Here is a 14064-nt window from a genome sequence, read left to right as displayed (position 1 = left end):
ACCAAACTTCTTGCAAAATATGAGTCGCAGTGTGCGAGACATGCAATAAATCACTTTGGCGTTCGCAGTTGATTCTAGTGTTCACCCCTCCTCCACTGAAGCTTTCTACACCTCACGTGGTCGTGCTATGCCTCCAGGATCGGCCCACCTTTGTCGATCGACGACGCCAATTGACGTCATCGTGTGACGTTATGATGACGTAAGACATTTTGGTGATCTGCGACGTAACGATGACGTGACCGTTCGCTCGGAAAATGTCATGTGGCCCTGGGAGACTTTGCAAGACTTTGCGGAGCCATGCGAGACTAATAGCAACTTCGACAAATCGCACCGGTGGGCAACATGATTGGACGAAACGAGTGTGCACCAGGGCGCCCTATTGCGCACCGGTGCGATTTGTCGAAATTGCCATTTGCGAGACCTTGCGAGTCTCGCAAAGTATCGCGCAAGTCTCGTGGACGCGAGTACCAACATCACCACCCAAAGGATTTCGCCTTAACAAACGTACACATTGTCCCTTTGGACAGCAGGCAAAGAAAATGAAACGTTATTGAATGGGCCCCTCCTGGCCGTCGATGTTCTTTGTGGGAAAGGAGTTACCTTACCGCGCACGTAGTCTCCAGAGGTAGCTGCTTCGAGTTGCCTGCCTTGGCCAACACACGGGGCAGTGTGTCGCGTGGGTGGATGCGTGGTTCACGGGCCAAATCCCCAAGGGTGTCGGCAGAATCCGCGGCGCCACCCTCAACGACCTCGAGATTCGCGTTCATCCTCGCTTGCACTCGACGCGTACTCGGCGTCTTCGCACTGCGTCGACAGCACGTGGTGACAATGAACGGCGCGCATTGGAAACGCAATTTAGTTATGGCACTCACACTCTTCCACTGAAACATTTCCTGCCTTATCCAAAGCAAACAACCTTCTTAATCGAAAAAATATCTGTGACGCCGTCCATCCTATAAGGAATAACAATATAATCGGGATTTCTCGCTCTTCTGTCGTGCTTTTAAAGAAATAAGTTCTGCAAATTTCACATCCCGAAACGAGGATGTATGTAATAATATCTGGCGTTTAACGTCCCAAAACCACGATATGATTATGAGAGACGCCGTAGTGGAGGGCTCCGGAAATTTCGACCACCTGGGGTTCTCTAACGTGCACCTAAATCTAAGTACACGGGCCTCAAACATTTTCGCCTCCATCGAAAATGCAGCCGCCGCGGCCGGGATTCGATCCCGCGACCTTCGGGTCAGCAGTCGAGCGCCATAACCACTAGACCACCGTGGCGGGGCAAACGAGGATAGATGATCATGAGGCACGCCGTAATGGGGAGACTCCGCATTTTGACCACCTGGAATTCATTAACGTCCACCCGAATCTGTATGCACCGGCGTTCTTTCATTTCGCCCCATTCAAATGCGCCTTCATCGGTAGCGAACTGAATCCGTGTCCTCGTGCTTAGCAGCGGCACGCCTAAGCCACTAAGCCACCACGGCGAATCACTTTTGCTTTCTCACTACGCAGTAATGAGAGGAAATTGCGATCTGTGGAATACAGTACTCTCAGTTCTGCGAATGCAGTTGCCCTATAGTAAGACTTTAAGACAATCATTACGAAAAGTTTAGAGATTTTAAGAAAATTATTTTGAATCAAAATAATGAGGACAGATACAAAAGATAGACAGTGGGAAGTATGCCAACATAATACGTGCGCTGTTATCACTATAACGCCATTTCACACGCTCACCTCCTTAGTACTCGCCAGTTGAAGTTTTCCACACCCCGTTGTTCCTCTCAGTTCGGTGTCGGAAAAGGCGTCTTGTACAACACAAAGCATCTCAATGCCCGTCTGGTTTATTCGATGTTTTCTTTTTTTTACTATAATTTGCATGACGTAATAGGACAGCGGCGTTATTTTTATTTTTCCTTCTTCTAAGCATATAACGCCTTCCGTCGTCGCTCACATGGTAGAGCATCGGACCCGCAATTCTAAGAATATAAAATGACTACGCCATCGCATGTCTTCTACCTTCCTTACGGCAAACTAGCGTCGATACGATACGTCGACCAAGTCGCACAACAATACTGCTGACAGCTAGCGCTCACTCATGCACGCTTTAATAATAGAGAGTTTTAGTTTAGCGCGCGCAACGGCCTTGCGCACGCAATGGGTGAGGGAGAGCGAGACTGCGCATGCGCTGAACCTAAGAGAGATGCGTGCGTTTGCGCGCGCAAGAGATGCGCACGCTAGATCTCGGCGCTTACGTTGCGCCCACTACGGCCGTTGCGTACCTTACGGGCGCTTCTCTCGCGAGATCTCGACTGGTCGAGACAAGCAAAATGGCTGCGTCCGACAGCAGCACAAGCGGCACGGCGGTCATGGCAGCGAATAGATCCCGCGTCCAGTTCGGAATCGCCCTCGATTTGGAGATCCTTGCCTACGTGAGTAGGAATCCGTTCGCGGACCCAGTGCAGTGGACAGCGATCGCTGCAAAGATGCAGGAGATATTCGATGTCGTCGAGACAGCAGTCGCCCTTCAAAAGCCATGCACCGCTCTCGGTTTGTGAGCATCAAATCGTCTATCTCTTCCCATGAAAGAATGGCCAAAAGGCGCTGATTCGAAAGGATGCTGGAAGGCATTTTTACTCCCTCGCTGCTGCTCGCCTCGTAGAAGTCGTACCAACCGTCACCGTTCACCACAGATCACCTCAACAAAATTTGCGGCATCGTAAAATCTTGCCTTGTCTCGTGCCTTGACTTGTGTCAACTATGATCGGCAATTGTAGTTTATTTCTTAACCATTAGATGGCGCAGAAAAACACGCCGAGACGATGGTGCTGACGCCTAGACGCAGTCCACGTTTCGGTTGTTGCGTACAGTAAACTAAAAATGTAGGAGACAGCCTCAACTCTAACGTACGCAGCGCGCAGTCCGTTGCGTACGTACAGGTTCGCGCGCGCTAAACTAAAACTCTCTATTAATTGTTGGGGCTGTACGTCCCATAACCACGACATGATTATGAAGGAGACCGTTGTGGAGGGCTCCGGAAATTTCGTCCACGTGGGGTTCCTTAACGTTATACCCTAAATCTAAGTACACGAGCCTCTAGCATTTCGCCTCCATCGAAATGCGGCCGCCGCGGCCGGGATGGCCTCTGGGTCGGCAGTCGAGCACCATAATCACTATACCACCATGGCAGGTTCGTGCACGCTCCGCTCTGCTTTGAATTGTGACGACTGATCGATGTAATTACGGCAAATTGGGCTGATGTATACCCATGAAGCAATCCCTAGTGCTGATATGAGGCTTCAATTTCTGAAAAATTTATTTGAAATTAGAGCAAGAAAAAGTTAAGCCCGCGTTACACGGATCTTGGATTGTGTATCAAAACCGGATCTCTTTTTTTCCCCTGTAATATGTTTCCGTAAAAACACTTGAAATGGACAAATGTGCCACGAGTTAACAGCTTACATGAAGCTTTTCCAACTCTGCGTTGTCTTACTATGTCCGCTTTAGAATGTTTATGGAATTGCAATATCTCTTTTATTTTATAGCAGAGTATTACGTTGGGCGGGTCGGTGCATAACTTGTTTTTATTACTAAAGTGGTGTGTCAACGATAACCTAGCAACGATTACTGAAATCAAGAATGAGCTACAGGAATTCGAGAGCACTTAACGTTTTCATTTCAATGGCAACAGCTTTCAAAGTCGGCGTGCCGCCGCGGTGGAACAGTGGTTTAGTGCTAGGCTGTTGACCCGAAGCACGCCGGCCCAATCCTGCCTGCGGCGGTGGCATTTCGATGGAGGCGCATTGCTAGAGGCCCGTGTGCTGTGCGATGTCAGTGCAGGTTTAAGAACCCCAGGTGGTCGGAATTAGCCAAAACCCTACGGTGCGCATAATAATCATATTATGGCTCTGGCACGTGAAACACCAGCAATGCCAGCAATTACTAAATTTGATGCACTGCACATGCAGAGAAACTCTTTCTCCGTTACGAAGTCTTTAAAGGGACACTAAAGTGAAATAATGAACCGGTTTAGGTCGATAAATTGAACTCTGCAAACTCTAATGACGGTAATTTCCCCATCAAAGGTTTATTACTAGAAAAGAAAATCAAGGTCAAAGTTCCATTTTTCAATTTCGTGGCGAAATCTCCGCGCGTGACGTCACGAATCTCAATGTACATTTTACGTATTCTGGCTGCCTCGGCTCCACGAAATTTCCCGAAACTTGGTATGTTCAGTCTCTGGCCTCCACAGACGACAATGCACTTCATTGTTACCGATTAAGAATCACGTAGGCCCCAGTAGGTGCCGTCAAAATATGACGTCACGGTGCGCGAACTTCAAGGTGGCGACGCGACCCGCATTTTTTTTTTGCTCGAGTTCTAGCTTACCAAGCGTTTTCTCGCGGCAAGTGTGATGATTTTGATATTGTGAAAGAGTAATTAACTAATGCGAGAGAAATTCCTTCTCTTTAGTGTCCCTTTAACAGAATATTTCGAGGTAAATAACTTGCTATCGACAGGGGTGAATTTCAGCAGAGCCGCATTGCGAGGCAGCACGCTTAAGCCGCTGCACGTCATCGTGGCGACGAATACGTGAGATCTGAAGCAGGGGTTAAACATGGACGCCAAGAACACATCAAAGCAAGAAAAAAACTAATATACACGAAGCGACAACGCGCGTACGCTCTCTCCGAATATTATAACGATAAAGAGGGAACAGGGTGCAAAGACGAAAGACGAAGAGGAACAAACAACAGCGCTTACTGACTTTTTGACTAAAGTGTTTGTTAAAAGGAACAAATATATATACCTAAAAAACGGTACGTCCCCGCGCATGAACAGGGAGACAGGAAAAAAATGATAGATAGTTGAGATTACTTATTACCAAAAGTGTTAAGATAAATTAATTCAGCACCACACAACGCTACAGACGGAGTGTTGACGCATTAGGCGCACTGTTCTTTGAGAGTGCAGCAGCTTCGTCTTTTGTCTTTGCGCGCTGTTCCTCTTCCAAGTATGCACCGACTAGTCCAAGTCCTCATTTGTTTCAATTATAACGACGAATGTCGAGTTTGAGGAGGTTGATTACCTCACAGGTATATGCGACGACTAACCATGCTCGAGAGTGGTTCGGAAGAGGCAGAGCGGGAAGTTCCCTATATGTCGACATTTGAGCAGTTTGTCCCGGTGTAAAATGAACCCAAATGCGTATATATACTGGTTTTTCACACATCTTCTATCTAATGGCCTTAATGAGCGACTAGTCAGCGTATTGAGATTTTATACGATCGATTATACAGAAGCTTTCTGGTATAACTTAATACGCTGCGACCTCTTTACATTGCGACATTTGCAAGCACGGCCTTCAATAGCATTTATGGCCGAGCTGAAACAAACTGAATAATAAATGGTACTCGGCTATTAACCGCTATTGTTACAGCTCAAGTTTATAAGGTGATTTCCTGTAGTCGGTACTACATCACGCGAAGTGTAGCTAATAGAGCGCAACCAAGGCGACCAGACAGACAGTAGTAATGTCCCCGTCTTTCTGTCGCCTTGTTTGTTTCGTTTTAGTTGTACTGTATGAAACTCAAACAAGGCAGGAGTTCAAAGGAAGATGGGCGCTTGAATTGAAGAAAAATCGTAGCACAAGGAACGAGGCTGGAGCTAATGCTTCGGCAAGAGGTCTTGTCCTGTCGTTGAAACGTCGGCTCCTGCGACATTCCGTGTCCTACGATTTCTCGTCCCTAAATACGCGTGTGCATCTTATTCCTTCCTTATTTGCTTAAAGAACAACGGAATGATGAATCTAATTTTGTCAACAGCATGGAAATGATATAAATTGCACCGAATGTTGGAAATGTCAAACAGAACGTAGAAAAATCGTACCGGTGCACATGCGGCCCACCGGCAATCCTTGATAGGGCCACCACCTGGTGCCGTGTTCCCTGAACGGTTCTTGTATTGTGCACGATGCTGCATTGGTACACGGTGTTGTGTCGGCGAGCGGTGACCGACGGCGAGGGCCCGACGACTGGCACGAGACGCGCCGCGCGCCGGCACGGCCCGCGACACGAGTGGGAGAAGTGAGAGTCCGGAGCCCGCGGAAGCCCAACAACGACTGAGCCGGCCAGCGGCCGTTTATTCGACAGATGACACAACGGACACGCGTGCACCCGTGATTGGCCATATGCCATCACGTGTGCCGATACAAGACGGCCTCTGCCGACAACACAGCACAGCACAATAAGGCGCACTCTAAGTGCGCGCGCCATTCGCAGATGGCGCCACTCTACTACATCATCCCCCCCGTCGATAACGTGGGCGATATCACAGGGTACCACCGAAGCCAGTCCCAGGATACACAGTACAATTGCTCACACCGCACGAGCGGCGGGGACGAGATCAGTGCGCACACAGTGAAGTGGCACTACACAAAAGATACATCACAACTGGTGAAATGAAATACACTGAAAAAAAACAGCACTCAAAGTTTCCTGCGATGTCGTGGCTGGGCCCAATAGCCACGGCATTATAGGAAGAACACGTCCGACCTTAAGTAACAAAATCCTTAAGTCGGTCAGGCCGTTTTGTCTTACGGCGCGGACGCGCCGAAGTCGCGGTAGAACTTTCTGAGGTGCGACCATTTTCGGTCGTCTTTGAAGACCCTGTTGCCCCTTCACTTTCCCGCGCAGAAGTCGCAGTAGAACTTTCTGAAGTGCGACCATTTTCGGTCGTCTTTGAAGACCCTGTTGCCCCTTCACTTTCCCCCTCCCCAGGGTTGAGATTTAGTTGACTACTTGAAATAGGTACCCCAACTGGGTCCTGCTGACCTTTCAACGTTCCTTGAGGAACAACTGATTCAGACCTTTCACTAGAAGAGATCTCCGACAAATCAGAGTGTCTGAAAACTGGGGGCGGAACCCTGCAACGTAGGTGAACTATGGGACTGACTGCCACAAATGTCTAAACTGGAATAAGAGTAAATGAGTTGTTTAGGTGTAGTAGAAAGAGTAGCATTCTCGAAAAAATCCCTAGGAATTACTGTTAACTTGGATGCGTTCCACGCTTTTCCATCACTAAGTAGAAAAGTGGATGGTGCAACCTGAGCCTGCACTGTAAGAGGCTTACTATACTTGAAAAACCCTTTCCTATGGAATTTTACTTTAACCAAGTCTCCGACCCTTATGCGGGTTTGCTGCGCACCCTTCCTTTTATCAAAGTACCTTTTACTCTTTTCCTGTTTCGCTGCAACCTGCTTCCGGACATGAGGCAACTTACTAGGTAACTCAGATACTTTAGGACGAATCCCTAAGTTGCTAATGTCTACTTTAGAACGAGGTTGTCGACCATGCAGCAAAAAAGCTGGAGACAGACCAGTCACCGCATGTGGCGTGACTCTATAAGCACTCAAAAACTGTGTAATGCTCTTCGAGGCATCTTTACCTTCAAGTCTGGCTACCTGCAAATGTTCCTTAGGAACCCTGTTAAGGCGTTCTATTTGACCGTTAGCCTGGGGGTAATAATCGGACGAAAATACATGACGGATGCCCTTTTCCTTTAAATATTCCTGAAAATGTACAGAGACAAACTGTGGACCATTGTCGGTTACTATGACCCCTGGTAGCCCTTCGCGGCTAAAAGACGAGTCCAACAGCTTAATGACATCTTCTGTTGAGATGGAATTCGTGCCGAGAACCTCAGGCCACTTTGAGTAGTAGTCGACTAAGGTAACAAGATACCTGGGAAAATGCACATTTAACGGGCCGACAATGTCCATACCCAACTTTTGCCACGGCCCTTCAGGCCATTCAACGGGCTGCAACGGCGCTACACGAGGCTTGGCAGACTTGTCTGTCAACTGACAGATGTGACAATGCTTAACATGTTCTTCGACAGAACGATCCATTTGGGGCCACCAATATCTTTCACGCAAAAGTTGCTTAGTACGTACTATCCCTTGATGATTCTCATGTGCTAATTGAAGGAAAGTAGGTACCAGAACACTAGGAATGACTACACGGTCACTACGCATCAGCAATCCGTCAACACAAGAGAGTTCATTCCTAACATGAAAGTAAGCCATTAACTCATTATTTATATGCTTCTTCGAAGGCCAGCCCTTGGATACACACTCGCAGACTTTCTGCAACGTCACATCTGCACTCGTTGCAAGTTGGACGGTTTCTTTGTCGACTACAGATGTCACCAGAGACACTATTTCTTCATCCTTAATGAATTCTGGACAGTACTGGATGGGCAGCCTAGACAAGGCATCAGCAACAACATTTTCTGAGCCCTCACAATATTCTATGTCGAAGTTATAATATAAAAGTCTAGCTGACCACCGTGAAATCCTTAAAGGTCGACGGCCTGTATCACCTGCGGCTAACAAAGCAACTACAGCCTGATGGTCGGTTCTAAGTGTGAAGCGTCTACCCCAGAGGTAAATATGCCACTTTTCACACGCGAACAAACAAGCAAGCGCTTCGCGTTCACCCACAGAGTACTTTCTTTCGGTATCTGACAAGGTGCGCGACGCGAAGGCTACTGTTTCAAGCTTATCCTCGTCGCCATGGTGTTGTGTCGGCGAGCGGTGACCGACGGCGAGGGCCCGACGACTGGCACAAGACGCGCCGCGCGCCGGCACGGCCCGCGACACGAGTGGGAGAAGTGAGAGTCCGGAGCCCGCGGAAGCCCAACAACGACTGAGTCGGCCAGCGGCCGTTTATTCGACAGATGACACAACGGACACGCGTGCACCCGTGATTGGCCATATGCCATCACGTGTGCCGATACAAGACGGCCTCTGCCGACAACACAGCACAGCACAATAAGGCGCACTCTAAGTGCGCGCGCCATTCGCAGATGGCGCCACTATACTACACACGGTGTCACTGAAAGCCGGCTGAAAGAGCAAGTCGCACCCGGCTCTCTGGAACAGTCTTCTCCGATGTCCCAGGCAGCGTCCGTCGGCCTTGTTCCACGTCTTTGCCACGACTTCCTGGTTGTGTGGAAGGACGTGCTCGATGGCCAAGGCACGTAGGACACGTCTTCGGTATCATGTGTACTTGCAACGAAGGGCATCGATGAACGGGTCTTGCGAGTTGGCGACTCTCCCGAAAACGCTGACATTTTGTCAATGAGGTTACGTTATTCTCTCCGATGCTGTCAAATGCGTCTGCCTAGCCTACCGGCAATGTCCGAATGCACGATCAAGATGTTCCTGTGACGCATGAGCCACTCGCGCCAGCGCACGAGGTTGCAGTCTCCTTTTTTTACCTCCACCGATGACGATGATCTTGCTTGCTTGCTTGCTCGCTTGATTGCTTGAAGCTTACTTGTCCTTTACCCGCTACTGGGGATTGGCCATGAAACCGGCGGTTAATAAAAGCGAAAATTTCTTTTGCAGCGGCCTCCATGAAACTGCTTCGGCGCGCGTGAGAGTCGTTCAGTGGGGAATATTTCTTGCGCTGCAATCTGTAGTGCTGAATTATTGCGTAAAATTGTTTTGGTATAGATTCCCAACTCTCCTCGTCGCGGTTGATTCGCTGTGAGGCTCGGTGTGTAATGCGCTCGAACCGATGCGTGGGCCCTCTGGTTCCCAGCAAGAGAATCGTGACCTGGCATCCATACTCCTGTTGTGGCTGTTTCAAGTAGGGTAAATGTATTTAAAATGGAGATCGCCGTTGGTGAAATTCTACCGGTAGCGTAGCTACGACATGCCTCGCGCGAGTCCGCGATTATCGTTGCGTGTTCTTTCTGGAGGGCCGTGGCCATAATTATCACTTTGTTCGCCTCTTCAGCACCTATCGTGTCTATGTGGTGCATCGTTGCCGCGGCGATCTCACGGAGGGAGTAGTCCACGACGCTGACGACGTGGGAATCTGTGCTTGTACTTGGCTCCTTCTGTGTACAGCGTGTCGTGAAGGTTAGCGCACTTCTGTCGCAAGGAGTCCACGCGAGCGCATCACTGGCATTTATTTTATTCGGGATGCATGTTTCTAGGAGCCGGCGCAACGTAGAGAGGCCCCCGTATGATGGGGGGATGCGCATTCCTTCAGTGCCTTCTGGTTGAGTGGCAATCAAGGGGCAGCCTAGGTGTCGTAGTGCAGTTCTTCACGTTTCCGTGAGCGATAACGGCTCCCTCTGGCTCACTTGGTGCGCCTCTATCAGTTCACTTACGTTGTGCGTGAGGAGCTGCTCGAGGCGTTCCATGGATGCCTCAGTTTATAGGTTCGCCTTAAAAGTATGTCCCCTTTCTCCACGTCGCTGCTTAAGGGTAAGTGGTGTTGAAGGTGAGCGGATTGGTGATCAGTGCGTGAATCTTGGTCGGCTTCCTTCAGTCCATGTTGTCTCTTAGAGATGCGATGCATATATGGCACATGATTTGTGTTGTGGATTTTAGCAGATGCTATAGGGCTGTCGCGCTACCTCCATAGCTCTGTAGGTAAAGGCCCAATATGCGAATTGGTTCATCGTTCGGTACGAGCTTTCTCTCGAGAAGTATTTCCACGCCCTTTGAGGGCTCTTGCTTTCTTCCTCCCGATTTCCGTCGAAGAGTGATCGCCGATTTCTCAAGGGCGCATTTGAGCCCGCATTCATTAACGTAGTCTCCGATGGCCTCTGAGGCTGCTTGAATAGCGTTTTACCTCTGCCCCAGTGATCCTCTGCCCGTCCACACCATGATGTCGTCTTCGTATATGACATGTAGAATCTCGCGTATGTTGTTCAGGTAGTCTGGAAGCTTGAGAATTGTCAGGCTAAAGAGAACCAGTGATATAACGCCGCCTTGCGGCGTGCCTCTTTAGGGTACAATTTATTTCCGTGTTCAGAGCTGCCCGAGTCCTACCATTCCCGTGCGACCATTGAGAAACGATCGCACGTACTTGTAGGTTCGTCTGCCACACTGCGTACCATAGATTTAGGAATATTGCCACATGGAAGACGTCGAACGCTCACTTTACGTGAAGCGTCAATAAGGTACCCGTTCAATTGGTCGTAATGTTGCCCGATATGTTCTTGAGCTGCAGGAGTACGTCGTACACCAAAATGAGCAAGGAAACCGTATATGGTCGTTGGCCGGATTTATTTTTCTTCGGGCCCCTTGTTCGTTCTGTTCAGAACAACGTGCTCGAAAAGCTTGCCTAGGCGTGACATTAGCGGGATGGGACGAAGACTGTCCAATTGCTGGGGTTTTCCCAGCTTGGGTATTAGAGTTATCTCCGAGTGTTCCACTCGAGAGGCACTTCTGCACTCTTCCCTACTCGTTTGTATCGCCGCTGTCGTTTTTGCATCAGAGTTGCGCAGAATCACGCTCATGACGTTGTGCTTTCCTGGGGTGGCATTTCCGGATAGGCCGCAGATTGCTTCGAGTAGCTCAGCCATTTCAGCGGGTCGGTCCATTTGTTTGTTTTACTCGACTCCGTACTCGAGGTGAGGAGTGGAAGCGGTGACCGTGTCTCCGGTGTAGTTCGTCCGTAACTCTTCGAGAATTGTCCCCTTTCTTGCCGCGGTGGTGGCGCATGTGTTTTTGGATCCGCTGCCCCGTGGCCACTTCGCCCTCGCTCGGATCTGTCATGTGTCTGAGCACCGCCCACGTGTTTCGGGTGTACAACGTTCCCTGCAAGCTCTTGTATAGGCGCGGTTGCAATTCTGTCGGCATCGGAGCGTTGCATATGATTCTGCTTCTTTTCTTAGATTGGCTATGCTGATTTTCAACTTGCGATTAGATTTCTCCTGCTTACATCTTAGGAGGCTCTATCTTGCCGCCCATAAGTGTTGAAGATGACGGTCAATAACCGGCGTTTCTGTGTACTTACTTGCATAGTCCCTGTGTGGGCTTCAACCGCATTTAGCACGCTCTTGGTCCAGCTTTCAAGGTAATCTATGCTTTCCTGTACCGCAGCCCTTCTTTCGACACGAAATTTGGTCCAGTCCGAGAGTCTGTTCCAGTATACGCTTATTTTTAAAAGTTGGTATGTAGACCTTAGCTTCTAATATGTACTGGTCGCTTCCCAATGATTCGACCGAGAGGTTCTCTTTTATCGTCGACTAAGGTTCCGAGGAGATAAAGGTCTACCGTAGTTATACCTTAAGACTGTATATATTGTTTTATTCTTCGCTTACACGAATGCATTTGTCACGTCAGGGTAAAATAAATTTACAGGTATGGGTACAAATTACCGTGTCAGAAGAGAAGACTGGCATGGGGAAAAAAAAACTGCCCCTCAAAACCTACAAAATGTCCTTCCAAGGTCACACAACGATAAAAAATGTCAGCATTCAAGTTGATCGCTCATTGAAACACCTAATGATTTTGATCTTAGCTCTCACAAGGGATATTCTCGGAATAGCAAAAAAGCTCAAAGGAATCATGAAAAAGGCATATCTGCAGCACTGCTATATTACAATTAAGATATATATAAATAGATCAATCTACATTTTACATCAGGAATTGGTAATTACTCTTCGCAGAGGTTACTGCACGTGCAATGCAACTTTGATTTGACAAAACACACAAGTGAAGTCCATATGGGTTTTTCCAGAAACAACTGGCAAAACTAGTTTCAAGAATCTATTCCAACCGCAAACAGTGTGAACGATCTCCAGAGATCTTCTGCATTGCACCATTCCAAACTCTTCGGACAATGAGCTCCCTTCCCGTAATTTGCAAAACGCAGTCAAAGTTGTTTACTACATGCATTTCGTTGAGTCGTTCTTCACGATAAGAAATTCCTGTTTCTGATACGGCTGGTTTTAAGCAACTTTATAGCTTAACTAAGAACAGCAGTGTTTGTTCTGCGCTGCTCTCTCACGTCTTGAAGTAAAAGTTGACATGCAGGATTTATTTGTAATTGACTACTACGGCGCCCACGAGTTGCGTGTCGTAATGTATGAGGTGAATTAAAGCAAACGTATGATAAAAAAATAGCCGCACAAATAACCCAAAAATTCAGCCCTGATGTTCTCCCATGGTCCTGCATTTGTTGCGATACAAAGACCGCTGCGCGAAACCGGAATGGCGGTTCCTTCAAGCGGATAAGGCTGCTACGTATTATTATTATTATTATTTTACGCGGATGATTTCCTGCAAATATTGCCAGTGAAAGGATACATGGCCATATAAAAGTGCGTGTGGTTCTTGATACATCGCTGTATAAGTGATCAGGAATTTTTGTTTTGGCCTTAGACTTCCTCACGTTTATGCATGCATTGATATTTTTTAAGATATGACAATGCCATTGAAAAACGACCACATATTTATCATTTATGCTGCCCCTCGCCCATATGCTCATGCTCATGCCGATGAATACTTTTCAGCTGCTTGAAGGACTTAGTGCACCTCGTGCACTTGAAGGGCTTCTCGTCTCTGTGAGTAAGACGATGTGAGGCGGCATGAAACTTCTGTGAAAACGATTTACCACATATGTCGCACCGGTAGGGCTTCTCGCCCGTATGCGTGCGGTGATGGTTCGTGAGAATAGACTGACGTGCAAATGACTTTGGACATAGGTCGCAACGATACGGTTTGTCCCCTGTATGCACGCGCCGATGTACTCTGAGATGAGAGTTACACGTAAACAATTGACCACATATGTCGCAACGATAGGGTCTGTCGCCTGTGTGGAAACGGTGATGTCTTACGAGCACCTGTTTGTGTGCAAACGATTTACTACACATGACGCAATGATATGGCTTTTCGCCGGTATGCGTGCGTAGATGTGCTACGAGATTAGAATTCTTTGAAAGAGATTTTCCACACATTGGACATTTGTGGGGACTTTCCCGTGATGCATACTCTCCACGGTCAACGCCGCGGTGCACATCGCCGATATCGCTGCGCTGTTCCTTTCGGGTGGAGCCAGTGGCATTCCTGCGTGTAATCGGACAATTAACGCAATGTAACGAGGCGCATTGATTGCTTTTATGGAAGGACAGCGCCATGTTTTGTCGCATGGAGAGCTTGCCGAACAGAATATAGCTTTTATGGGAAACCTGTTTCCTTAATTTCATTGCTAAATTTGGGCATTTGTACTTAGGGATATCGATTCGTTT

At 48.2% G+C, this 14064-nt stretch overlaps 1 protein-coding gene across 1 annotated transcript in view; it reads right to left on the bottom strand.

Moving 5' to 3' along the window:
- Positions 1-10654: 10654 nt before the first annotated feature.
- The window catches only part of LOC119406575 (zinc finger protein 271-like), a 70581-nt gene continuing 67171 nt past the window's right edge, over positions 10655-14064 (bottom strand). The window contains exons 5-6 of the mRNA XM_049411449.1: positions 13602-13681; positions 10655-10746 (exon numbers count right to left, since the gene is read on the bottom strand). Of these exons, the coding sequence (XP_049267406.1) occupies positions 10655-10746; positions 13602-13681 (172 nt within the window). The remainder of the gene's footprint in view (positions 10747-13601; positions 13682-14064) is intronic.

The sequence above is a fragment of the Rhipicephalus sanguineus genome, chromosome 1, assembly GCF_013339695.2.
Source record: "Rhipicephalus sanguineus isolate Rsan-2018 chromosome 1, BIME_Rsan_1.4, whole genome shotgun sequence".
Lineage (NCBI taxonomy): Eukaryota > Metazoa > Arthropoda > Arachnida > Ixodida > Ixodidae > Rhipicephalus > Rhipicephalus sanguineus.
The sequence above is the reverse complement of the archived record's forward strand: the minus strand, read 5'-3'. Positions and strand labels throughout refer to the sequence as shown.